This window comes from Lethenteron reissneri, chromosome 45 (genome assembly GCF_015708825.2).
Source record: "Lethenteron reissneri isolate LAM-NWPU_2019-01 chromosome 45, ASM1570882v1, whole genome shotgun sequence".
Lineage (NCBI taxonomy): Eukaryota > Metazoa > Chordata > Hyperoartia > Petromyzontiformes > Petromyzontidae > Lethenteron > Lethenteron reissneri.
The window spans coordinates 9,132,708-9,159,886 of record NC_083823.1 but is presented as its reverse complement, the minus strand read 5'-3'; the positions used below and the strand labels follow the sequence as shown (position 1 = coordinate 9,159,886).

General features: G+C 48.5%; 2 protein-coding genes across 2 annotated transcripts; one reads left to right on the top strand and one right to left on the bottom strand.

The window, feature by feature from the left end:
- Nucleotides 1-242: 242 nt before the first annotated feature.
- LOC133353968 (protein S100-A1-like) lies at nt 243-941 on the bottom strand. Its single transcript, XM_061570515.1, has 2 exons — nt 783-941; nt 243-483 (listed from the first exon to the last, which is right to left on the bottom strand). Exons 1-2 carry the CDS (start codon nt 939-941, stop codon nt 289-291), a joined length of 354 nt encoding a protein of 117 aa, XP_061426499.1. The 3' UTR covers nt 243-288.
- A 24,068-nt stretch (nt 942-25,009) lies between these two features.
- On the top strand, nt 25,010-25,693 carry LOC133353819 (protein S100-A1-like). Its single transcript, XM_061570239.1, has 2 exons — nt 25,010-25,189; nt 25,493-25,693. The coding sequence occupies exons 1-2, from the start codon at nt 25,031-25,033 to the stop codon at nt 25,691-25,693; spliced, it is 360 nt and encodes a 119-aa protein (XP_061426223.1). The 5' UTR covers nt 25,010-25,030.
- Nucleotides 25,694-27,179: the final 1,486 nt, after the last annotated feature.

Genomic DNA, 27,179 nt, shown 5'->3' with positions numbered 1-27,179 from the left:
GATGAAGTGTCACCCATCAGACCTGTTTTTAAACAGTAAAGCCCGATCCCTCCTTACATGTGCAAGGTCATTGGGGCGCTCGTGGCTCCTTTTGGGCAAAGACAACACAAGGAGAGGCTCTTCCATTAAGACCACCGCCATTGCCAAAAAACAATTCTGCATCACGAGAAGGGAAATGCATCAGCCATTGCTTGCCGGGTCAACTTGAAAAACACACGATTCACCAAACCCAGGACCAGTTTGCCAGCAATTTTATTAGCAATCTCCTTTTATATATTTTAAAGAGATTTATTTGGGCTTATCAGCAGAAATGGGCCGGCCACAGGGCCCCTTGGTGAGGAACACGCGCTCCTGGAATGGGGCATGGCCGGCCACGAGGATTCGCGTCCACGTGGCCATGAACGCTTGGAAGTCCACACTGGCGCCTTGGTTCTCGTGAAGATCCCCCATGATCTTGCGCACTTCATGCGGGTCACACGCACCCTGCATTCGTGAAACAGGAACACTTTCTGCTACAGCCAATGCACCAAGCACTCTGCTCAGTGTTGCAGCAACAAGAATAGGAATCAACATGCTATGTGGTCATTATTGAGCCATTCTCATTCAACCTTTAACAGTGACGAAGCACGCTCAGTCGTTCTTGCAAAACCCAATGCCACAGCACTTGTCACCGCCTCGAGCCGCAGCGGCTCCCAGTGCACGTGGAGACGCGTCATTGCACCACATTGCTCGAGAAAAGTTAGCTTGCAGTGCTGTCGCCGTGGAGGGCACAGGAAACCCACCGCCAGATAGGGACGCATGTGCTTCACGAGCAGATTCTGCAGCGCGTGCTTCCTCATGGAGACGCTCCCCGCGCCTCCTTCACAGTTGGCGCAGAATTCGCGCACAAAGATGTCCATCACAGCGCTCAGATCCTCCATGGCAGCAGCAGACGAAGGCATGAGATTCCTTCACCCAACACGTGTACATTACATACCAAAATAAAGCTCACCCATATAGCCTTTTGGATGCCCAGACTTATAGGACAGCTCGACTTGCAACACCCCCCCCCCCCCGCCCGTATGAGACTTATAATAATTAACACCCTCACTAACCACCCAACTACCGACGGAGGCTGAGCAAGTCGTGTGCAGACGCAGCACCATGAGGCGACGCGTGCATGTTATGCAGACGTCGCCAGATGACGGCGCTTTGCTCTTCTGACGCATGTACAATTTAGGCCAACTGTGCAGCTGCGCTGAGTGAACACTGCGGCACTCTCAACGCTCTTTACCTTCGTAAACTTGCCTTCTGCTACGTCTGAGGGGAAAGGTGATGCACATGCAGAAAACCAAATGATTTAAAAGACGAGATTTAAAAGTATCCAAATTATAGGATAAACGAATGTACAAACGGCATTCCAGCCGTGCAGCATAAGCACAGCAAATGCCCGCTCACCTCAGGAAGGAAGCTGGGATCGAAGTAATCGCAGAAGGGTGGGGGATTGCAGAGCTTAACAACCTTGGTAAGGGGTGTAGGGATGAATCAACCTCATGAATGTGGTACCAGCCATTGCAAGGCCTTAACTAGTACAAGGCTCTTATAAACGCCGCTTCAGGACAGGAAATCAGTGTAATGATGAGAACCAGAGAAATATGGTCACAATGGGGTTAGGGCAAGTAGCCCAACGGCTACACATTCTGAACAATGTAATCTACCAGCAAGGCATTGCAATAATCGATTCGCTAGAGAATACGTGCATGGACGTGCCTCAATCAGTAAGTATAAGGATGCCGTGCAGTCGAATATGGTTGGGAGGGGAAAAGATTTCACAACGTTAAGGAGAAGAATGGAAAGGGATCAAATAACACGAAGATTACTAATAATGCGTCGGGCAGATGTTCTGGCTCATCAACAACTCGGCTTAAAAAAAGTCCCAGTTTAGTTTGGGGAGCCGAGTAAGATAATTAAAATCTTATATTAATTTTGGTCTGAAATTTTTTCCTGCAATCACGATTTTAGTTGAAAGAAAAGATTTCCGATGCAGAATATGGTGTTAGCTGGAGGCAAACGTGGACGTCATCTGTGTAGCAATGGTAGCACAGCCCTAGACAGTGCTCCAAAGTGTCATGTTAAATCCTAAAGAGAGCGGGACCAAGCACCGATGCTTGGAAATACCCCAGACTGCACCAAAACTGGGGGGACTAAAAGCCACCCAGTGAAATATTGGTTGGGGTTTTGCAGAGCAGAACCACCACACCCCCCATACTATTTTTCAGCCGTTAAATTAAAATATCATTGTTAGCAAGCACCTATTAAGGCCAACACTACGCCCAGATGCCTTTTTATCCGAAGCAGTGATGTTTATACACCACGTCCTCGTTTTAAAAGTCGATGTAGGGAAGGCCCAGGACTGGTTAAGACCATCCTGAGCAGGCGTTGACCGATTGGCAATCCAACTCTGGTCGCCGGGTTCACAAATCGCAGCACGCAAACCGCTACAATACCCTTCAGATCTCAAACATAGGCGTGTACAATCCACGCGGCCCAAATGCACCGACCCTACACAACACTAGTATTGCGTTCAGAGGAAGTCAAGATCTGCGAGATTAAGTGGCTTTATAAACCAGGAGACAATTTAAAGTAGTTGCCTCAATTTCGCCCCAATGCTCGAGAACAGGCAGCGCAGAGAAGATGCACAGCGATGACGCCACGGATGTCTCCACCGAACTCGAGACGCCGACAGGCGACGTAACTCACCGGGATGTAGAAGAACAAGAACGCCGAGCAGTAACCACTGAATCCGCCTCCAGCAGGGTTTAAATCCTCACCTATGCTGGTGACGTCACCAATTACGCCTTCACGTGGGCTGGTGACGTCACGCATAATTGTTTGCACCTGTGCTGTTGACAATCATGACATCGACATGTTTTATTGACGTCACATGACCCATCGAGTCTCCGCGTGTGAATCTGACCAATTCCGTGCGTCAGCTCATTCAGACGAATCCTTTGCGTGTGCGGGGAAATGGTGATGACGGGAGCAGTGACGATGATGATTGATGGATGATGATTCTCGCGACCCTTGCGAGCCCCCCCCCCCTACTCATTCTGCCCCTCCCCCGGTTCGGCGTTGAATGTTGGAGGAGCTGTTTCGTGGGCAGAACGGGAAGATGGACAGGAGGGGAGGAGCCCGGATGGAGAGTGACAGGGGCGAGGAGGAGCCGGGAGGAGAGCGGGGACGTCGAGGTACGGGCGCATCGAGGAGGATGGGGTTGTGGTACGATAAAATAATATTTGAAACTACTTTTTTAAAAACACGCTTTAATAAAATGAACCGTACGAGTAATGGCAGAACTCCTCGACTCCAGGAAGTGGCCCGAGGCTTGCCACAACGTAAGGGGCCGTGGTGATTTACAGCCAACGTGAGGAAGGGATTTACTCGATCTCCAGAATGTATAATACAGGCAGTCCTCTACTTGCGATGGAGATGCGTTACGACGACCCCATCGTAAGTCAAAAATATCGTAAGTCGAAGATGGCCTAGCCTACCCAAGAGTCTTAAAGAATGGTGATAATTTAGCAAAACAGAGCAATTTACAGTGCCGTACTATATAAACTATATACTGTATGTATTTATTAATTACAATACTGTATTGCATAGTAAAATGTAAAGTAAAAAAACAAGGTAAATTCTTAGCCTACCTATATGAACTGTAATTTAATAGAAAGTGTTTTCAGCAAACAATCCTATCTGCTATAAAAACTTTTAACATGCATTGAACTTATCGTATCGTGGTAACCCTAAAATGAAATCGCTAAAGCTACGGATCATACATGCATTGAACGTATTGTAACGTATCATATTGTACTGTACTCACAAAGATTCGTACGCTGCTGCGTTTGCCTGCCGCGCGAAATTTAAAATATTTTACAATTTCGTTGTATCGCTAGCGCCATCGTAAGATCTAAATATCGTAAGTCGGACCATCGTAACTCGGGGACTGTAGTTATTTAAATGCATTATTTTTTAACACAGGCTTTTTGTCAATCTACTTCCAGATAAAGGCCTCATCTAGTCTCCCCCCCCCCCCTCCTCTAATTCGCCATCATTATCATCAGCCAGGGTCTTTCCGCTGCTGGATGAATTCCTCATTCTCAAGCATCCCCCCCCCCACCCCCTCTAATTCACCATCAGCAAGTCTATCCACAACTGGATGAAGGCCTCCCCAAGCCTTTACTAATACACACAGGCCGTAAATAACATCCATAATCATTACTTAAAGTCACGCAAGCCCTTTTGGATCCGTGCGCTTAACCTTAAACAATGTGAATCTGGAGAGTTCAATGGAGTTCAAACTCACGAACACCTCGTTGTGAAGGACCAAACCCAGAAGATCCCTGGGTTTGATCTTCCACGATGCTCATGGTCCACCCTAAATCGTATCCACAGCCCAAACCCTGGCAACTGTGGACACTTGATGCACAAAATATGAAAAATTAAAAACTCTCCAGTGTGCGAAGGTGGTCCTCCAAAATAGGACTGTGCAACATATGACAAAGCAATGCCCGATCCACAAATACGAACGAGACATCACTCTCGTTATGTTTATTCCAATGTTCTTGTGGGATGAGTTGGCAGCCGGGACGGGTAGGTGCTACGATGGAGGGGGGGGGCGTTGGGATGTAGTGGCATTGTTGGGCGCGATGCTCGATCACCACTACTCTTAGCCGGTATTACAGGCCCCGTGTCAACAGGGGGCGGAAGAGAGGTTGAGTCTGATAGTTTCGATGAAGTCAGGCCGTTGGGCCGAGGTAACCCCCAGGGAGCATCGTGACCGGAGGTGCAGACCCCCAAGAGGGGGCTGGCGGATGACGTCACACTCCAGGTCCCTCTGGAAGGTTCCAGAAGGAAGGCATGGCTAGGGGCAGAGTGAGCTGGGACCTGTATAAAAGCCGGACCCCTGAACGGGTCCAGCAGTTGTCGTCCACTCGAAGACTCGAAGAAGCCATCCTGAAGACCTGGAGCCGGGGAAGGACCCGAGGACCTTGGCTGGGTCGGGACCGAGCAGCCCCATGTGTAGGACCCGAGGACCTTGGCTGGGTCGGGTCAGAATATTTTCCCGAGGTCCTGCTAGCCGGAGGACCCTTAGTGAGCTACTCCCCCAGTGTGTAGGGCATGCCAGTGTGGAGGACATACCTCCTAAGGGTATCGGGTGGAAGGGGCCGTAACCTCTTCGCGATAGGGCTGTTACTGTTATTGTATAATAAATGTGTTGCCTCCAGAGAAGTGTCTCTCTCTCCATTTATGTGTTTGCATCCGCTACGTACGGGAAAGTACTTGCTGACGGCATGGAGCTTGGACAACGCCACCTCGACTTGCTGCTCAGGGCAGCAGAGCCCTGATTGGAGTCCACCCGAATCCGGGCCCTTTCATCAGCACCATAGGTGCAGCATGGGCTGATATAATAGGGCTACAACATGCACCATTTCTTCATCACCTGCACCTGGAACCCGCGCTCCTGAGGACGCTCTCTGTCCCCGGGCTTCTCCGAGGTCAACGTCGGAGACTGCATCGGCACCATGGTTGCAGAGGTGGTAGGGGCCACCGTTCACAGGTCGACCTCGAACCAGCCATCTCCTCTATTCCCTCGACGCCTCACCTCCACGGATCTTCTCATCTACCTTCACACATCCGCCTTGGCCTACTCAACTCATGCTCCATACACACACAGTCCACCGACCGATTCCATGACTGCACAGCACATTGCTCCACTGAACTTCAGCTGGCAGTCTTGGTGAGGGTAGAAAGGCCTGGGCTGTATCCTCGCTCCTGACCGCTCCCTCTGGTTTCCACAAGACTACGCTCTTTGTATAGTGTTGTAAATAACAGATGAGTAAACTTCTTAAGGCACACACAGGTTTATTGTCTTTCTTCCGACACAGTCCCTATACACACACAGAGGGATATGCGGTTCCCTCACCCGTAGCCTAAGGAGGTACAGCCTCCGTACCCGGTGGGACCTATACATGTGTAGAGGAGTAAAATGGGGACATGGCGTCAGGTGTGCCGTTCAGTGCGATGACGTCATGTCTCCTAGGGTACTTAAGGGATACCCCGTGACGTAAGCGGGGTCACTGTGGGAACGGGTAGAGTAAGCAGGGTGAAGAAGGAACCAGGGGTAGAGAGAGGGATCGAATAGTGAGTCGAGGGAGAAGCCGGTGGTAGCCGAAGAAGGTGCTTCTCTCTCCGGTCGGTGGAGTCGGCAGAGTCCACGATCCGACACGAGAGAGAGAGACCGAAGCTAGCCGGCAGGGACCCGGACTCAGAGTAGGACCCCTAGCCCCTGGGAGTTGTGTACCCTGTGTAATATTGTAACAGCTTTAATAAACCCTGGCGAAAGCCCTTAACTTACCTCCGTCTTCGAGTACGTCCGTCGGAACTTCTCTACACATGGCTCTGATGGCTAGCCTAGGGAGGTACAGCCTCCTAACTGGCGGGGACTATTCTCCGTCTACCCGCTACCCTAGCGTCCTCCGGCTGGGACCTAGGGGAGGCTAGCTTGACCCACCGCTGGCTCGGTGGGTCCCCTGACCACAGGTCGCGCCGAGCCTTAGCTCTTACAAGAGCTGGAAGGCTGGGGAGCCAGGGTCCTGCCTGCCAGGACCTATTCTCCCCTTGACCACTGGTAACACTGTGCCGTAGCTCTTAGAAGAGCTGGAAGGCTTGGTCCAGGGTCCTAGTGATCTTAAGCTGGCTTGAGTCTTCGTCTGAGGAGAACTGGCGGGCGCCCCCCGCGGTTGCCCTTTTATACCCGTTTGTAACAGTCCTTATCCAATCCCATGCTCCCTCATGAGACCCTCTGATTGGTTCTTTAGAATCTGTGTTTTCGATCCTCTTTTACCCTAACTAACCCTTGGTCTGGCGGGAAAGTATGTTTACAATCCGCTTCCACATTTCCCTGACCCCGGCCGTTGGTCCTAGAGCGGTAACACTGCATTCCCCTCTGATTACATAGTGCCCCGCAGGTTACCGAATAGAGTGTGTCTAGCACCTCTACATATGTTTTGATTCTGGCGACTGCGGCTACCCTGTCTTTTTGAAATTTGTTGAGTTACAGGTGAGTGATGGAGAAGATGTGGTGATAATGGGACCAGAATTGATTTCAACACTCCACTTAATAAACAATGTATTTTGTAATCGAGTGCAGTCCAAAATGATGTTTTCTGACATGTAGAGATACATGTTTAAAGTCATCTTTAAGTTGCGGGTGCCAGATAGAGACCTATGAAACGAAAAATATGACATTGTAGAATATTGTAGACTTGATGAAAAGAACTAACAATATGGGAGGTGACATTAATAATCTGCTTTTTGTGTTTAGTTTCGAGTGGTTCTGTGAACTTGCCGATCTCGGTATGAAGAGCAACCGCCCCGCGTGCTTCATCAAAGGCCATTGGTGTCAGTTGTGGCCGTGAGTGGAGCCCAGTGAAGAATGGCTAATCAGCAAGCAGTGGATAGATCATGGCTACTGTTCATGTGTTACTGTTATTCCATATGGTGAATGTAGATGCAGAGCGACAACTACAATTTAATATTCAGGTGGTCAAGCCAGACGACCACGTCAGAAGCAGCGGATTGTATCGCCGTGATGTCTCATTCGTATTTGTGGATCGGGCATTGCTTCGTCATATGTTGCACAGTCCTATTTTGGATGACCACCTTGGCACACTGGAGAGTTTTTAGTTTTCCATATTTTGTGCATCAAGTGTCCACAGCTGCCAGGGTTTGGGCTGTGGATGCGATTTAGGGTGGACCATGAGCATCGTGGAAGATCAAACCCAGGGATCTTCTGCGTTTGGTCCTTCACAACGAGGTGTTCGTGAGTTTGAACTCCATTCAGCTCTCCAGACTCCATCGGGGTTGAATTCGTATTGTTTAAGGTATTAGCGCATGGGTCCAAAAGGGCTTACGTGACTTTAAGCGATGATTAGGGATGTTATTGAGGGCCTGTGTGTATTAGTGAAGGCTTGGGGAGGCCTTCATCCAGTTGTGGATAGACTGGATGATGGTGAAATAGTGGAGGGGGGGAAGGCTTGGGAATGAGGAATTCATCCAGCAGTGGAGAGACCCTGGCTGATACTGATGGTGAATTAGAGTGGGGGGGGGGGGAGGTAAGACTAGGTGAGGCCTTTATCCGGGAGTAGATTGACAAAAAGTCCGTGTTAAAAAAATGCATTTTAACAACTATTTAAATGTTCTGGAGAGCGAGGGAGTAAATCCCTTACCCCGAAAATTGTTTTGTATACTCGCATAATAAACATTAATAAACAATCGGACGTAAGAACATCACTGTTTTGTATGCAATCATTGAATAAAGTTGAAGATAAATCGGAAATCATAATCCAGTGTTCATCATTAATATGAAAGATCGAATGTAAAAATAGAATAAACAAATTTCTAAAATATCCGGATAATCTCTGTATCAATGTATTGCCATTTTATACATGCATCGAGTAATGACGCGACACACCCCCTTCATTTGATTGGCTATATCAGCCAGATCAGTGATTCCATCGCAGTTGGCTTTTATCGTACCACAACCCCATCCTCCTCGATGCGCCCTATCTCGACTTCCCGCCTTTCCATTAGCATTTCCCTCCCCCCTTTCCCCTTGACTCTGGCTGCCAACAAACTGTTTTGTTGGGGGATATTGGGCCAGTGAATCCTGCGGTGGTGGCCACCATCCCATCAACCTCTTCCCGGTGCTTTGGCCGGCCATCTGTTGCTGTCGTTCCGCGGGCCGTCTGTGGTCGTTGGTTGAGACCTTGCTGCTCACTGCTTCATGGTGAATGTGTGCCTGTGGCTTGATTTTTCACCTGCTTATGCGTAATATGGTCCTGTCGGCGACGACACTAGCTGGCTGAACCAACTTGGCTGCTCCTACCAGGTGGCTAGCTGTTTTGGGGCTGCTGCGAGTAATCGGCGCCTACTTCTGAACTGTGGCAATGAGTTACACTCGTGGGGTTTTTTTTGCTGAGACCAGTATACTCTCCATCAACCAGACCTCCTGCATCCACTCTGCGTGGTCAAATAATGCATCCATAAAGCGAGCCGGCTCCTTAAAACCCATAAACCCCGTATTCTGATCGTTGTCTAGGTTTAAACGCTCATACCCACCTTAATACCAAAGTACACATCTGCATCTATGCAAGAATCGAAAGCCTCCTCCACAATCAAATTTTTAATCCCATCTACACCTACCCCACTTCTAACGACTAAATTATCCTTATGAAACATTAGGTCTATTTTTAAAGACAAACATTAATAATGATTTTCTTGTGGAGGGGACTTGCGGGACTTGCCTCTACTAAAATGTGGCATTCTACGTCAGATTTTTCCGTTTCTTGAATCGGTTCCTCCAGGTTCACTACTTTGAATTTGCGCGGCTTTCAGGTCGAGGTGGTGTTGATTGCTATATCAAATTTCAATTTCGTGAATATGAAACGTTCCAGCTACGCCAGCTCTTTTGAGCAACTTTCTCTTCAAGTGTCTTTTCCTCATCTGAAGCTATTGTAGTCTACCACCCACTTAAGGCTCCTTTGTGATTTTATCGGATTTTCCAATTTACACCAGGGGTCGCACTTCCCCTCCGGTGATCATTCTTGGCGACTTAAATTTCCATATCGAATCTCTTTTTCCTCTTTTCAAAAGGAAATGTCAAAGATCTGCTAATATCAAACAACATTGAAATTATAGTTTCCTCGATCTCCTGTGCTTTACCGCATTAATTTGTCCGTCTTCCAAATCCTCCACCTGACATATTTTTCTTATCAGTCTCATAAAAAATATCTCACCCGCTCTACTCTACTTGCACATTCATGATTTTAAAGATCCCACTTTCCTTTTCTCATGTTACACCTTCTGTAAACCACTAATCAAACAATCAGAGGTAGACGATCTTTCTCCGATCCATTTTCTTTGACCTTCAGCTTCATGGTACACCTTTTGCATGATCAAAACACGTTGCTTGGAGGAAATGTGGGGGGGGGGGGGGGGGGGGGGGAAACTGGTCTTAAGTTAATTTTACAAATCTGCAACAATCACTTCCAAATCGTATGATGAATTGCTTTATGAAAACCACGACTGACTATTCGAGGCTACTCAATGAAGCCGAGGAGGACAAATAAATTGTACAAACTATCTTCTCCGCAAAAACAATCCTACATCTGCATTGGTGGTTCAATGTGAAAAATTTCTTATTTCCAACAAGGTACAAAATGTCTGATCATCAATCGCAACGACATCTGTCTTTTGCTTTCTGACCTTCATCTGTTGCTCCCAGGCTGGACCTTCCACTTTTTAAACATCCGATCAAATCAAGAACTAAACGCCAAATTATTGGTCCATGCATACGCTGGGAAATAAGTAATTTATATTTGTATGGTCAATCTGGCTCACCTTTTTGGCCACTCCTCCTGTGAACGTTCTCAAATCTGGCGAAATGTTGGTATTGTGGGCCTAACGGATGTATTTTATATATTTTTTCTTATGTGTTCAGTTGGTGGGATTTTTTTGCATTTGTGCATCGAGATGCCGTTGCATGAATGACGCTGTAAAATAATGTTCTGTGAAGGAATCTCGTGATGCCGTCTTCTGCTGCCACCATGGAGGATCCGAGTGCTGTGATGGACATCTTCATGCGCGAGTTCTGTGCCAACTGTGAAGGAGGCGCGGGGAGCATCTCCATGAGGAAGCACGCGCTGCAGACTCTGCTCGTAAAACACATGCGGCCCTACCTGGCGGTGGGTTTCCTGTGGGCTCCACGGCAACAGCACCTCGAGCATTTTTCAAGCAGTGTTTGTCGCTGTGACCGCACCTCGTACAGCTGCCCGGCTCGAAGAATGTACATTGTGGGAGCCCCATGGCCTGGAGCCGGGACGCCTCGAGGTGTCGCCAGGATCCGTGGTGCTGGGTTTTGCTTGAACGACTGAGCGGGAGTAGCCATTGCTAAGGGGTTGCTTTATGGCTGGTCTTATGGCCACCATTGCATGTTTACTCTCGATGCAGCACTGAGCAGAGATTTGTGCATTGCCTGTAGCAGAAACTGTTCCCGCTATCACGCCTGCAGGGTGCGTGTGACCCCGGATGAAGTGCGCAAGATCATGGGGGATCTGCATGAGAACCAAGGTGCCAGCGTGGACTTCCAAGCGTTCATGGCAACGTGAACGCGGATCCTCGTGGCCGGCCATGCCCCGTTCCAGGATCGTGTTCCTCACCAGGGGGCCCTATGGCCCGCCTAAAGTTGCTGATAAACCGAAATAAATATCCTTAAAATATGAGATAAATATTAAAATTGCTGGCAAACTGGTCAGTCCTGGTCTTGGTGACTCATGCGTGTGAAGTTTGAAACCAGCGAGCAGTGGCTGTGGTTGGCTCTCCTCGTTATGCAAATTTGGTTACTGGCAATGGCGGTGGGCTTCATGAAACTCCCTAGGTTAGCTCTGCCAAGAAAGGGCAACGACCGTGGCACTGTCCTCGCGTGTTAGGAGGGTCGGACTTCGTACTGTTTAAAAACAGGTCCGTGGTAGTTGGCATTTGACACCAAATTATTAGCTCCCCGAGAACCGGTACATCCCTGGAATTTCATTCTTCCATACGAATAGGAGTAACACTTCCGTTTCCGGGTGCATAGGCAGGTCTTGGAAAGAAAATGGCAGAATATTAAAGCGGCCAACCTCACCTGACAAGTGATTGGGAAGGTTTTCTACCGACGTTCCCGCTCAGGCTAAAAATCAAGTTCCAGGAGAGTATGAAGTAACCTTGTCTCGGCTGTTTTAGACTGAGAAAGCCTTCGACTGTAAACTTAGAGGTCCTTCAACCTTCGATGGCAAGGGGCTATGCTGATATGCAGATAAAGATGGCATTATAATTTGATTCCCAACACTTTGGAAACAAAGGCATAGGGGAATGACCTCTAGAAGTTAGTGATCCAATCTAACGTGCGATGGAAATTGTGAAAACGCGATAATCAGCAGTGAAAGCCCCCAAAGCTGAGTTTGTGGTAAACGAGCTGAGATAGTCATACACAAGGTCGCTATGCACCTGGAAATCGCTACTGGAGGTACACAACTGGGTAACATCAGACTATATGGAACCGGGCTAGTTATTGAAAGTGGAGCGAAGTCACTCGTGAAAGGTGGTTAAATGAACGTAGTAGTTTTTGGAAAACTGAATTTGGTGATAAAAAGCAAGGTGGCAGTGTAAACGAGTCCTGAAGGAATCGCAAAATCGTGCCAGCAGCGTCTGTAATGCTCGTGGAGTTCGCATTGCGCTATATTCGTGATGAAGGAGACCCGAACGACAAATGGGTTGGATCCTGTAGATCTGGCACGTGAGTTGGTGTTGGTTCCCGGATTCTGACCTCGGGGAAGGCTTCAAACATTTTGCTGCTGAAGGCGGAAATCTGAAGCCGCGCTCGGGTTGCGATATTCCCCGCAACTTTGGTGGCTCCACTGCTCAGAGCGCCGCTCCATTTCCACTCGAAGTGCAGCCGCACTGCCAATCCCAGTGTTGTGTCCATGAGAGGGGCGAGTGAGTGTGAGATCTGTATTCCTATTGAAGGGGCATGCCTCCCACACCCCCCTTCATCCCATTCACAAACACCGACTTACCACTGAAGTATGGTCAATCAATACCGCGCGAATCAAAATATTAGAAAAGTGAAATGTATTTTGTTTAACCAGATGAGAAACTCCAAGAGACGAGGATAGTCTCATTTGCAAGTGACCTGGATCGCCGAAATGACGAGAAATGTATTAAACTATAGAGTAAAGCAAACGGAAATCTGTCCAAAAACAACTGCCTCACGAGAAATCTAAAATATTGGACTTAAATAAATGTTTAATGAGTCATTTGTCGCCTAAATGGGCTCAAGTAGATTATAATTTAAAAAGTGATAGTGAATTGGATTTGTGATCAAGTTTCCCATCAAAGGAACGTTGAGTGGCATCTTCACGACAATGGTGAACATCACAGAAAGACAAACTCCGCCAACCTCTTCCTCGTCATCGTGGTCAATCATCGTCACTGCTTCCATCATTACCATTACCCCGCACTCCCAAGATATTCGTCTGAATAAGCAGATTCACACACTGAGACGCGATGAGTCGTGACATCAATAAAACAGGTCAACACAATCATGATTGACGTAAACAGCACAGGTGAGGATTTAAAACCCCGCGCGATGCGCATTCAGTGGTTGCTGCTCGTCTCTGTTCCTCTATATTGCCGTGAGTTCCGTCTCCTTTTAACGTCTTGAATGCGGAGGGGCCTCGTGAAGACTATTCGTCGATTTCTCGTTGTGAATATTCTCTGCGCTGCATCTACTTGAGCGTTGGGGTGAGAGAGAGGCAGCTGCTCAAGTCTGGTCCTGATTTATTGGTCTCCTCCTGAAAGCAATACTCGTGTTGTGTAGGGGTTCTACGCAGAGTTTACCCGTGTGTAATTTATATGCGTGTGTAGGAAATGAGCGAGGAAGTGTAGCGGTTAACGCACTGGGATCCTGAACCAGGCGACCCGAATTCGATACCCACTCGGGACCAACACCCGCAGTGTATTCTTTACCAGTCCTGGGCCTTTCCTAGGTCGACTCGGCCACCAATAAAGACGTGGTGTGGTTGTAAACTTTGCTTAGGAGACCAAGGTGGCCGAGCGTGGCGCTGGCTGACCAACCCCTCGTGTATTGCTTGCTGGCTTTAATAGGTGATCGCTAACAGCACTTGTTCCAACAGTCTGGTAAGGCTATACAGGTAAAACATATTTTTATTCGTTCCCCCAGTCAAAGAATCTCGTGATGCCTTCGTCTGCCGTCGCCATGGAGGATTTGAGCGCTTTCATTGACCTCTTCGTGCGCGAGTTCTGCGCTAGCTGTGAAGGAGGCGCGGGGAGCGTCTTCATGAGGAAGCACGCGCTGCAGAATCTGCTCGTGAAGCACATGCGGCCCTACCTGGCAGTGGGTTTCCTGTGGGCTCCGTGGTGTCGGCGACACCGTGCACGCGTTTCTCAAGTCGTGCGCAAGATCATGGGGGATTTTCACAAGAACCAAGGCGGTAGCGTGGACTTCCAAGCGTTAATGACCACGTGGACGCGAATCCTCATAGCCGGCCATGCCCCGTTAGAGGAGCGCGTGTTCATCTTCTTGGTTCTTTCGGTAAAGTCACGTAGAAGGGAAGTAATAAAATAATAAAAATAAAACATAATAAAACAATTCTCACGACGTTTCGACCACAACGCAAGCAGCCGTCCTCAGGTGAAAACCAGGTCCGTCGAGGCGACAGAGTCTGAATGAAACAGCACACGGGCTTGGAGCATATATATAAGCTGGGCGCATTGACAAAGGAATTTGCATATCAACAGGAATTTAGCATATTTATGGGAAATGCAGGAATGTAATTAGTACTGCATATGCATGTGCATTATGCAGGATTAACAGCATCAAAGGGAGCTGTAGTTACTGCTGCTGCAGTAGTTGCTGCTGCTGCTGCAGTTTCTGCTGCTGCTGCAGTTGCTGCTGCTGCTGCTGCAGTTGCTGCTGCTGCTGCACTTGCTGCTGCTGCTGCACTTACTGCTGCTGCTGCACTTGCTGCTGCTGCTGCAGTTGCTGCCTTATCCATTTTAATATAACACTATGTATTATTCTACCCACCCTAATGTGTATCATACTGCTATATGTTTACTGTACAATTACGACACCATACATTACTCTGCACACTGCACCATGCCAGTGAGTGGAACGCGGTCTGAAAGTCACCGTTAACGTGAACACAATCAGTTAAGATCCGAAATGGTTTATTACGTCCTTCCAATGATTGCTAAGCCAGAATCCATCTTCTCGGTTGAAATTGTCTCTGTGTTTGTATATGTGGATCGCCTCATGAACGAATCTCTCATGATAGCCAGATGGCTTGCAGAGAACCTCTGTCTTGGAGAAGTCAATGTCATGTGAGCCCACTGAATTGTAACAGTGATCTGCCACGGCTGAGGTGTTTGTCCTACCGTGTTTCAGGTCTGCCTTATGTTCACGGATGCGGTCCGAGACATGTCGTTTGGTTTCTCCAATGTAACTGCTACCACAGAGGCAACTTAGTTTGTAGACGCCAGGGTACTGTATGTCTGGAACCACATCTTTTACAGACGGGACCAGATCACGGATTTTATGTACTGTGTTGAATCGGACCTGGATCTTGTGTTTAATCAGGATTTTGGAGATCTTTTTTGTGACCCCAGCAATGTAGGGTAAGGTGATGGTCTTGAAAGGCTCCTCAACAGGATCCTTCTTGATGGTTGGAGTGATGGCTTTGCGGATTGTGTAGTCGGAGTAACCATTAGCCTTAAGAGCTTGGCGTACGTGTTTGAGTTCACTGGAAATGTGTTCATGGTCGGAGATGCATTGGGCTCTATGATATAGAGTCTTGATGAGGGAATTCTTCTGGGATGGATGGTGGTGGGAATCCGGTTTTAGATAAGCATCCGTGTGGGTGGCTTTCCTGTAGACAGAGTGGCTCATTGAACCATCAGGTCTCCTTTTGATTAGGACATCCAAAAAGGGTAGCTTGCCATCATTTTCGACTTCCATGGTGAATCTGATGGCTGGGTGTATGGAATTGATGTGGTCGAGAAATTGGTCTAGAGCAGGCCGGCCATGTGGCCAGATGACAAAAGTGTCGTCTACGTACCTCTTCCATAAGGTCGGGCGTAGAGTGGCAGTCTGGATGGCGTCCGTCTCAAATTTCTCCATGAAGATGTTGGCTACAACCGGAGATAGGGGGGAGCCCATTGGGGTGCCCTCAATTTGCTTGTAGAAGGTTCCATTCCAGGTGAAGTATGTATTGGTTAAGCAGTGTCTCACCAGGGGGGGTACCCCAGCATTCAGTCCTTGATGAACCAAGTCTTCAATGATTGCGATGGTGTCAGGCACAGGCACCTTGGTGAACAAGGAAACCACATCAAAACTGACAAGCAGGTCGTCTGGGGACAGGGCAATCCCCTTGATTGTCGATACCAGGTCAGTAGAGTTTAGTACTGCAGAGGTGGTTTTTCCAGTGAAAGGCCGTAGGATTTCGGACAAAAAACGAGCCAGTTTGTAAGTGGGGGAGTTGATAGTAGAGACAATGGGACGAAGAGGTGTATCTTCTTTATGTATCTTTGGCAAGCCGTACAATCTTGGTGGCCTGGCTGCAGAAGGTTTCAACGAGAACTGTTTGGTCTGATCAATTAATGCGGTTGAAGCAGAAATGATGTTGTTGGTTTTGGAGACGAGGCTGTTGGTGGGGTCTCTTTTTATTTTTGTATAGCTGCCATCGTTGAGTAGTTCTTGAATTTTGTTGTTGTATTCTATTTTGTCCATGATGACAGTGGCATTGCCTTTGTCGGCTGAGAGGATGACAATGTCATCCCTCTTTTTTAATTGAGCTAATTCAAAACGCTCATCTTTGCTAATGGTGCTAGCTGGCATCTTAGCGTTTTTGAGGGTTACAGAGATTTCAGATCTTGCTACGTCTGCAGCGATGTGACTCAAGCCCTTGAGAGCTACATCTACTCGAGCAATTATATCATTAACTGGTATGTGTCTAGGTGTGACTGCAAAGTTTAGTCCTTTAGCTAAAACGGATTTCAAACCTTCAGAAATAGGACTGTTACTGCGATTAATTACGACTTTGTTAACATCTAGCTTTTCAATGTGTGGGTCCGGTTTCTTGTTTGAGAGGCGGTTGAATTTGGAAATCAAGTTGTCCTTACATTTAGTCGACATAGCGGCAGCTGAAGAGACTACACAATCCGCAAAGCCATCACTCCAACCATCAAGAAGGATCCTGTTGAGGAGCCTTTCAAGACCATCACCTTACCCTACATTGCTGGGGTCACAAAAAAGATCTCCAAAATCCTGATTAAACACAAGATCCAGGTCCGATTCAACACAGTACATAAAATCCGTGATCTGGTCCCGTCTGTAAAAGATGTGGTTCCAGACATACAGTACCCTGGCGTCTACAAACTAAGTTGCCTCTGTGGTAGCAGTTACATTGGAGAAACCAAACGACATGTCTCGGACCGCATCCGTGAACATAAGGCAGACCTGAAACACGGTAGGACAAACACCTCAGCCGTGGCAGATCACTGTTACAATTCAGTAGGCTCACATGACATTGACTTCTCCAAGACAGAGGTTCTCTGCAAGCCATCTGGCTATCATGAGAGATTCGTTCATGAGGCGATCCACATATACAAACACAGAGACAATTTCAACCGAGAAGATGGATTCTGGCTTAGCAATCATTGGAAGGACGTAATAAACCATTTCGGATCTTAACTGATTGTGTTCACGTTAACGGTGACTTTCAGACCGCGTTCCACTCACTGGCATGGTGCAGTGTGCAGAGTAATGTATGGTGTCGTAATTGTACAGTAAACATATAGCAGTATGATACACATTAGGGTGGGTAGAATAATACATAGTGTTATATTAAAATGGATAAGGCAGCAACTGCAGCAGCAGCAGCAAGTGCAGCAGCAGCAGCAAGTGCAGCAGCAGCAGCAGCAAGTGCAGCAGCAGCAAGTGCAGCAGCAGCAGCAAGTGCAGCAGCAGCACCAACTGCAGCAGCAGCAGCAACTGCAGCAGCAGCAGCAACTGCTGCAGCAGCAGTAACTGCAGCTCCCTTTGATGCTGTTAATCCTGCATAATGCACATGCATATGCAGTACTAATTACATTCCTGCATTTCCCATAAATATGCTAAATTCCTGTTGATATGCAAATTCCTTTGTCAATGCGCCCAGCTTATATATATGCTCTAAGCCCGTGTGCTGTTTCATTCAGACTCTGTCGCCTCGACGGACCTGGTTTTCACCTGAGGACGGCTGCTTGCGTTGTGGCCGAAACGTCGTGAGAATTGTTTTATTATGTTTTATTTTTATTATTTTATTACTTCCCTTCTACGTGACTTTACCGAAATAACCAAGAAGATGAATCCCTGCAGTCACGAAAGCTTTAAATCGAAATTTGAGCGCGTGTTCGTCACCAAGGGGCCATGTGGCCCGCCCATTTCTGCTGATAAACCAAAATAAATCACTTAAAATATAAAACGATTCTTAATAAAATTACTGGCTAACTGGTCCTGGTCTTGGTGAATCATGTGTGGAATTGGCACAGGCGAGCAGTGGACACGGCTGTGGTTGGTTCCCGCCTCGTGATGCAGACTCTGTTACAGGCAATGGCGCAATGGTGGTGATCCATCGAGCCCCCTCTTTGGATTGCCTCGGCCCAAAGGAGCAACACGCGTGGCACTGACCTCACAGAAGTTAGGGGTATCTGGTTTTGTCCTGTTTAAAAACAGGTCCGTGATTGACACATGACGTCCAATTATCCTCCGAGAACGGGTACATCCCTGGAATATTTCATGATGTAAAATAGGTTTAACATTTCCTTCACCGTTCACGAGATCTGAAAGAAAATTGCGGGTAATTCTAGCAGCCAACCTCACCTGAGCAGTTAGGCATAAAAGAAAGTTCCTGGAGGGACGTAACCTTGTCCCATCCCTTGCGGACTGAGGTATTTGACTCCTTGGAAATTGAGCTTCAACTTTGGAGATGGAAAGGGGCTACGCCAAGGATGTGCAGATGAAGACTCCATTGATATGAGGGGAAATTGCACTTGAACCAACGTTATTCACCGGACACCTAAAATGTGTTTCCCAAAGATATTATTGATGGAAATAAAGGCACGGGCAGATGGAGAGTAGTGGCCATCTGCGATTTGCTGTTGACTCATTCAAACGTGCGATTAGGAATGTGAAAATGCAAGAGATCAACAAAAGCCCCAAAGTTGGGCGAGTGTTAAATGAGCCGAACACAGATCATGCACAAGCCTGCGAGAAACGTTGATTTCAGCTGGGAAAACTAGCCGAATATTTGTTTATAGAGCCTAGTACGTTATTGAAGGCTGATCGGTTAAAATTGTGAAATTGTGAATGTAACAACTTGTGAAAGGGGCACCGTGCTGGCGAGACGTCAACAACCTTGCCAGGTTTACAGAAGGCTGTGGGTTTGATTTCAACCGTGACGCCTGTATTTGGAGTTTCCAAGTTATCCCTGTGGTCGCGTGAATGTGTCTCCAGGTCCTGCTCTGAAAGTCACTCCATTTCCACTAGTGCAGCGTCAATGACAGTGCTGTGTCAGAGGGCCTCGGGAGTGCGATATCTGTATTCCTAACTGGATGGCCATGACATGACAACTTAAACGGTCCTGCCTCCCCCTGCAACTCATCCCATTCAGCAACACCGACTTACCACAGTGGCGAAGTATGGGCAATCAACACCACAAGATTCCAAACATGACTCCATAATGAGTGATGTCACCCGCTCATGATTATTAATGAGGAGGGGTGGGGGGTGTCCATTTTGAGGACGTCACCTGCTCATGAATATTAATGAGGGGGGGCTGGCCGATGTGGAGTGACGTCACGAGCGTTAAGGACAGACATTCCTGGGTGATTATAATAGGCATGTTGGCTAAATCGACTCAGATTCCAAAGAACACAGGATGAGATGTTACTATCCTTTGTGCAAGCACTTCCAAGAGTTCATGAACAGTGAGCCTGGTGAAATTTGGGGAGCGCATCGTCAGTAGTGACCTTTGGTTCCTAGGGTGTTTCGGCCTTTCATACTATACACCCTCCCCAAAGGCGGCCAGCGACAGGGTGATCAATCCTACGCTTGCGTCCCATTCCCAATTAGTCATAGGAGTTGCCTTGTTGTTGGTAGCCAACATCCCATGGGACTATGCATGGCAGGGGCGTCCTCCTCCCTGAGTCAAGCATTGTTGACTGCATACCTCCTGGCCCTCTCACTTTGGGGCCCAGCTGGGGTCTTTCCTCTTCATCCAGAGCCACTGACTGCTGCCTTCTGCCGCCTCCGATACAGCTTTGATTGCCGAACGCTGGCTCTGGCCCTTAATTCCCAGGTATCTAAGCAGTCTGGTTGTAGATGTTGCCACAAAACCTCTGCAGCCCACCTCCACTGGTCGGACTTCTGTGTTCCAGCCATGATGCCGTGCTTCGGCAGCTAGATCGGCACAGCGCAGATGTTTTCGCTCATAAGCCTCATCTACTGAGTCCTCCCAGGGTACTGTGAGCTCAATGATGAAGACCTTCTTGAGCGAACGGGACCAGAGCACCATGTCAGGTCTTAGGGTGGTGGTTGCGATCTCCGGAGGAAACACAAGTTGCCGGCCAATGTCAGCTAGCATTTTCCAGTCGCGGGCCAAGCGCAGCTGGTCTCGCTCTATTGGTGTAGAGCCGCTCTTCGGTGGTTTAGCCCCTTCGCGGACAAAGGTCGTCCGTAAGGGGTGTGATGCTGCTGGGGGTGGTAGGGAGTTGGTGGCAGCTCGCTTGTCCTCCAGGGCGGACGCAAGGTTTTTAAGGACTTGGTTATGACGCCAAGTGTAGCGTCCTTGGGTGAGGCTTGTTTTACACCCTGTGAGAATGTGCCTGAGGTTGGCTGGCATGGAACAGAGGACACAGTCCGGATCTTCACCATACCATTGGTGAAGATTAACTGGTGTTGGAAGGATGTCATATGTTGCTCTGATGGAAAAGCTCAACCGCCTCGCTTCAATGGCCCACAGATCCTTCCAGCTGATCTTCCTCTTCTCCACACTTTCCCATCGAGTCCACTGTCCTTGTTTGGCAAGAGAGACTGCCTTGGCCCACCTTGCAGCCTCCTCCTGATGGCGTACTTCCTGCACTACCATCTTCCGCCGCTCTGGTGCAGTGGCCTTACTCCAAGCAGCACGGCTAGTTAGCCCAAGGCCTCCTCTCCCTTGCTGAACATGACCCACAATGTCAGCATGTCTGAGGGCTGCTGTTGCCTCCTGGACTGCTTTTCCTGGCCTCCATTTGCGCCCAGTTGCCAAGGTCGGCGCGTTGTTGCTCACCACTGGGTCTCGAGATTCATTCAGTGTCATCTGGAGCCTGGTTTTTGCACACTTGAATTCCTCGGTTAGACTGGTGAGGGGCAGCTTGAGGACACCATCTCCATAGAGGCCTAGGGTGGTAAGGCATCGTGGAACTCCGAGCCACTTCTTTAAGTAGCTCGTGGCTCCTCTTTCCATCTTCTCCACTGTTGAGATTGGAACCTCATACACTGCTAGGGGCCACAACACCCGGGGTAGGAGACCAAACTGCAGACACCAGGCCTTTAACTTTCCAGGTAGCTGGGTGTTGTCGATGGACTGTAGGCTACTACTGATGTCTTTGCGCAGCTGTTGCACCTGGTCTTTGTCCTTCAGGCTTGCATCATACCACCTTCCAAGGCTTTTACCGGCTGCTCAGACACTGTTGGGATTTGGTCATCTCCGATGAAGAATTTCAGGTCACAGAGTACTCCCTTCACAATCGAGATGCTGCGTGACTTGGATGGTTTAATCTTCATACGGGCCCAGCTGATGTTCTCCTCGAGTTTTCTGAGCAGTCTCCTGGTGCATGGGACAGTGGTGGTCAATGTTGTAATGTCGTCCATGTAGGCTCTGAGTGGAGGGAGGCGAAAACCAGAGTCGACTCGCTGTCCACCAGCAACCCATTTTGAGGATCTAATGATAACCTCCATTGCCATTATGAATGCCAATGGAGAAATGGTACATCCCGCCATTATACCTACATTTAGGCATTGCCATGAGGTGGTGAACTCTGAGGTGGTGAAGCAGAACTGCAGATCCTGAAAGTACGACTTCACCAGGGTTGTGATGGTGTCCGGTATGTGGAAAAATCTGAAGGCAGACCACAGGAGTTCATGGGGCACAGAGCCAAATGCATTGGCGAGGTCGAGGAAGACTACATGGAGGTCTCTTTTCTCCACCTTGGCCATTTGGATCTGGTGCCAGATCATGCTGGAATGTTCCAAGCAGCCAGAGAACCCTGATATTCCTGCCTTCTGTACAGATGTATCGACGTACGCATTCCTTTGCAGGTACTCGGCCATCCTCTGGGCAATGATCCTAAAGAAGATTTTACCCTCGACATTCAGTAAGGAGATTGGGCGGAATTGGCTGATGTTCACTGCATCCTTCTCCTTAGGGATCAGGACCCCGCCTGCCCTACGCCACACTTTGGGTATTATCTTCTTTTGCCAAGCTGTTCTCATAAGCCTCCAGAGGAACCTCAGGACGTCTGGTGCGTTCTTATACACTTTGTACGGGACTCCATTTGGCCCCGGGGCTGATGCTGTTCTTGCCCTTCGAACTGTGTTTTCCACCTCTTTCCATGTCGGAGGGCTGGTCTCAATATGATGTTCCGGGGGTTCAATGGGTGGGATATCTGATGGGATGGCCAGATGTTCATGTCGCTTTGAGTCAAAGTTTGTTGTTCTCAGGTGCTCTTCTAGGTCTTTCTTTGTTGTTTTTAGAACTCCACTTTTTTCCTTCGTGAAGAGACTTTTAAGGAACTTGAAGGGATCTTTATAGAATCGAGTTCTAGTTTGTTCTTTCTTCCTTCTGCGCTTCCGTAGGTTCTCTGCTCTACGGAGGGATGCCAACCGGGTTTTGATGTCTGCCTGAAGTGCCTCTATGCCCTCCTTTTCCACTTCCGAGGCTTTCTTCCACTGTTTCTTAAGCTGTCTCCTTTCTTGAACGAGGCGCTTGATTTCTTGTTGCCTCCTGGAAACTGGTGGGGTTGGAACCTTTCTCCCGCCTTTTGCCTCTTGCACTCCAAAGCTTTCTGCCCCGTACTCATAGATGATGTCCCCCATCCTCTCCAACTTCTTCTCCACAGTGCCTCGAAGTTTCTCGAGGGTCAAGGTAAGGTCAGTATTCACTGTTTCCCACAACTTCTTGTCACTGGCGCCAGGCCACTTCACATACGGTCTGTGCCCTGGTAGTCTCCTCTAGATTGCAGGTCTCGGAGGCTGGGTGAGTTCCACTCCTGTTGTTGGTTCCACCTCAGTTGTTACTTCGGTGCTTGAGTTTACGTCCTCCATGACAGTGGTACTGATGCACTGCAAACTATGGTTTGCGTCCAGTTGCTGTGCTTCATTCGACTGATTTGATCGCTTTCGCAGAAAGTAATCAATGCGAGGCCTCTGTCTCTCTTTACCCAAACACCCCTTCTTCCCCTGGTGGATCCTCAACCCATGGTGTGATGTAACTTTCCTCCAACCACAGACACATACCTGCATCTGTTTGTGGCCTGCTGTTGCAGCGGAACTTGTGACAGTTGCTGTGGTGTTCTCTTGTGCTGTGCTCTCATTACTCGTAGTCGTTTCCGGTCCAGTCGTTACCATGTTGTCAGTCGATGAGTCATCTTCCGCCCCCGCTCTCGCAGACTCTAGGGGTATTCTCGTATGTTGACTTTCTGTAGCTAAATCGGGTGTTTCCAACATACTGCGAAGCATGGGAAACTACAGAAATGGGAAGCTAACCCATGACTGTCCCAGTGGGGTCTATTCCCTCCTGTCAGCCGTCTCTCCGTGCCGCCACAAGGACTTTCCCCTGTTGTCAGCTGATCTTTCTCAGCAGTCACTGGACAAGTCCAGATATTCAGATTCCAAAGAACACAGGATGAGATGTTACTATCCTTTGTGCAAGCACTTCCAAGAGTTCATGAACAGTGAGCCTGGTGAAATTTGGGGAGCGCATCGTCAGTAGTGACCCTTTAAGTATATTATACATTTAAAGTGACCGTAGTAGAATATACTTTTAAATAAAGTTAGAGACATTAAAATATATGAAGTGGCTATTGCACTAATCGTAGAGAATCGACAGCTCGACATCAAGTTATGTAGATGTGATGTGAACCACGGACGTTTGTGAAGCGATGGAATTCCAGTCGTTCGCAGAGAATGAGTATGAACCACGTGAGCCATGTGAAACTGGCCAAACTTCGGCACAGGACCCTCCAGGGAGGAAGTCATGAGACTCGGTGACGCTCTGCAGGATGAGTGGCGCTGTGGCGATCGGAGTCGTGAACGCGAGGGCTGCGACTGCGCAGCAGCAAGAGGGGTGAGCTGCTGGCCTATCACGTGGCAAGGTGAGAGTTCTCGCGAATTGACACTGAGTAAAGAAATTCGCATGGGATTTGTGATCAAAAGAACGGCGAGTGGCGTCTTCACGACAATGGTGAACATCACAGAGACAAACTCAGCAACCTTCCTCGTCATCCTCATCAATCTTCATCGTCGCTGCTTCCATCATCACCATTACCCCGCACGCGCACGTGATTCGTCTAAATGAGCGGACGCACGGGATTGGTCAGATTCGTCCACAGAGACTCGATGAGCCATGTGATGTCAATAAAACAGGTCGATACAATGATGATTGACATCAACAGCACAGGTGCATGCAATGATGAGTGACGTCACCAGCACAGGTGAAGGCAGTAATTGGTGACGTCACCAGCACAGGTGAGGATTTAAACTCTGCGAAAGGCGTAGTCAGTGTTTTCAGCTCGTCTCTGTTCCTGCTTTACCTCGCGGTATGTTCAGTTGTTTTTGTTCCCTCTTAGTGCGAACCGGGCCTCGGAGACGACATCCGCGCATTGGCCACCATAAATCTTCTCTGCGTTGTTTCTACTCGAGCGTTGGGGCGAGTTTGAGGCATTTGCTCTAAAGTCTGGGTCCGTATTTGTTAAGCCACGTTTTATCGCGGTTCTTTAGTCTGCTCCTGAACGCAGCATTCGTGTTCCGCGGATGGCCTCTGCACGGCGTTAACCCGTGTGGAGTGTACCTTCGTGTCTGAGATGCGCGGTAATGTATCGCGCGTTGGGCTCTGCGCTTTATGAACCCGGCCACCCGAGTTCGATTCCTGCTCTGTACACACCGGGTTGGGAATATCTTGACTAGTATTGTGCCTTCCCTAGTTCATCTCTGCCACATGAGGCTGTGATGTGGATACATAACCCCACCCCCTCATGTGCCGCGCTACCATTTAATAGGTGCTCGCTAGCAGTCTAAATGTTCTATTGGTGATCTAAGTGTATCCTTTACACGTTCAGTGAGAATCTCGTGATGCCTTCATCTGCCGCCGCCATGGAGGATCTGAGCGCTGTCATGGACATCTTCGTGCGCGAGTTCTGCGCCAACTGTGAAGGAGGCGCGGGGAGCGTCTCCATGAGGAAGCACGCGCTGCAGAATCTGCTCGTGAAGCACATGCGGCCCTACCTGGCGGTGGGTTTCCTGCGAGCTCCGCGCGGTGGTTACACCACGCATGCGTTTCTCAAGCCGTGCGTGTCGCCGTAATCTGCTCTTCATCCTCGTGCAGTCGGAGACCCCGCACTGTGAGAGCCCCGTCTGGATCCGGAACGACTCAAGACTGCCAGGGGCCGTGGCGCTGGTTTTGCAGGAATGACTGAACGCGCGTAGCCGCTGCTAGGGATTAATTGCGACCGCTTATAATGGCCACCGTAGCATGTTGATTCCCGTTGCTGCATTACTTAATAGCAGAAACTGTTCTCGCTATCATGCCTGCAGGGTGCGTGTGACCCGGATGAAGTGCGCAAGATCATGGGGGATCTGCACGAGAACCAAGGCGCCAGCGTGGACTTCCAAGCGTTCATGGCCACGTGGACGCGGATCCTCGTGGCCGGCCATGCCCCGTTCCAGGAGTGCGTGTTCCTCACCAAGGGGCCCTGTGGCCGGCCCATTTCTGCTGATAAACCGAAATCGCCTTAAAATATGAAACGAGATTGATAATAAAATCACTGGCAAACTGGGTCCTGGTCTTTGAATCGTTCTGTGGTTGGGTCCCTTCTCATGACGCGTGCATACCTGTAATATATTTAATTCTTCTATAGAGATAGGGGTAACACTCCATTTTCCATTCACCCTCTATAGTCAGATCTTGGAAAGCATCGCAGAATTTAAAGCGGACAAGCGATCGGATTATCAAGGTGTTCTACCGGTGTACCCGTTCAGATTAGAAACCGAGTTCTTGGAGCGATGCATAACGATCAAGTAACCTTGTTTAAGGCCCTTGGACTATGAGAAGGCCTTTGACTTTGTAAAAATTGAGCTTTTCAACTTTCTGAGGTGGCAAGCCACCAGGGATATGAAGACTATTGAAATTCGGGGGGGGGGGGGGTCTCACTTTAATCAACGTTATTTACCCGGCACACTTATTTTTTCTTTTTTGGTAGAAATTGAGAGTGGTGACCATCTCTCTATTGCTGTTGACCCACTCCAATGTGCACTATAAATTTACGTGAAAATGCAAGAGCTGATCAACAAAAGCTCAAGTTGGGCTCGTGTTAATTACAAGCCGCACACAAGGCTGCGAGCAACCTGGATATCTAAGCTGGGAAACACTGGAATGTTTTCAGAGCCCGGTAGGTTATTAAACGCCGAGTGAGGTTACAATAGTGAAATTTTAACCAATTGTGAAAGGGGTGCCGCGGGGGCCAGATGTTAACTACCTCGCCTGATATAAAGGAGGTCGTTGGTTTGATCCCAACCATCACGTGTATATGGCTGACGTAAATTTCCACAAGCCAGATATTTTCAGAAGGAAAATAATCGAAAACAAATTAAGCACATGCACATAAGTACAACAACTTTGTTTCCTTAAATCTATATTTATTAACATACAAGTTTAACGATTACTGTAATATACAAAAATATATTTTAAAGTTTTTAAGCTAAGTGTAGTGAAATTATCTGGCTACAAAATAGTGTACCGCCACGTTGTGGGGTATTTCTTGACGCATGCGCAGATGTGGCAGCGCCGTTGCTTTGTTTGAATTAAGTTATCCACTGTTAGCCTGCTGTACCATTATTTATGATGATTAATAACAAAACTATTACATATATTTAATATGCATTTAAAAGTGTACTGGTGTTACACACTCGAAATGAAGGACGTGGGCAGGTGCTCCAAATCGAGGGCAAGCACATTTATTTATTGTGGTTAATATTAATCTTGTGAAGAACCGCACCGTCACTCTGTAAAATGTGTAGTGACATAAGAAGGGAGGGGCTGCTGGGGGCTCTGGGATCCCAGGCGAGTCCAGACGCTTAAGCCTCTGGGCGCCAGGCGCTGGGTTCCCAGGGGGTCCAGACGCTTAAGCCTCTGGGCGCCAGGCGTTGAGTTCCCAGGCGCTTAATCCCCTGGGTGCCGCCAACGGGGGGGGGGGGGGGGGGGGGGGCTGTGTGTGCTCTGTGG

Bases quoted from the DNA above. Each gene is read 5' to 3' on its own strand.
- LOC133353968 (XM_061570515.1), bottom strand. From the start codon at position 941: ATGCCTTCGTCTGCTGCTGCCATGGAGGATCTGAGCGCTGTGATGGAC. The intron at 484-782 runs GTGGGTTTCCTG...TCACGAATGCAG, and splicing joins ACATGCGTCCCTATCTGGCG to GGTGCGTGTGACCCGCATGA.
- LOC133353819 (XM_061570239.1), top strand. From the start codon at position 25,031: ATGCCTTCATCTGCCGCCGCCATGGAGGATCTGAGCGCTGTCATGGAC. The intron at 25,190-25,492 runs GTGGGTTTCCTG...TCATGCCTGCAG, and splicing joins ACATGCGGCCCTACCTGGCG to GGTGCGTGTGACCCGGATGA.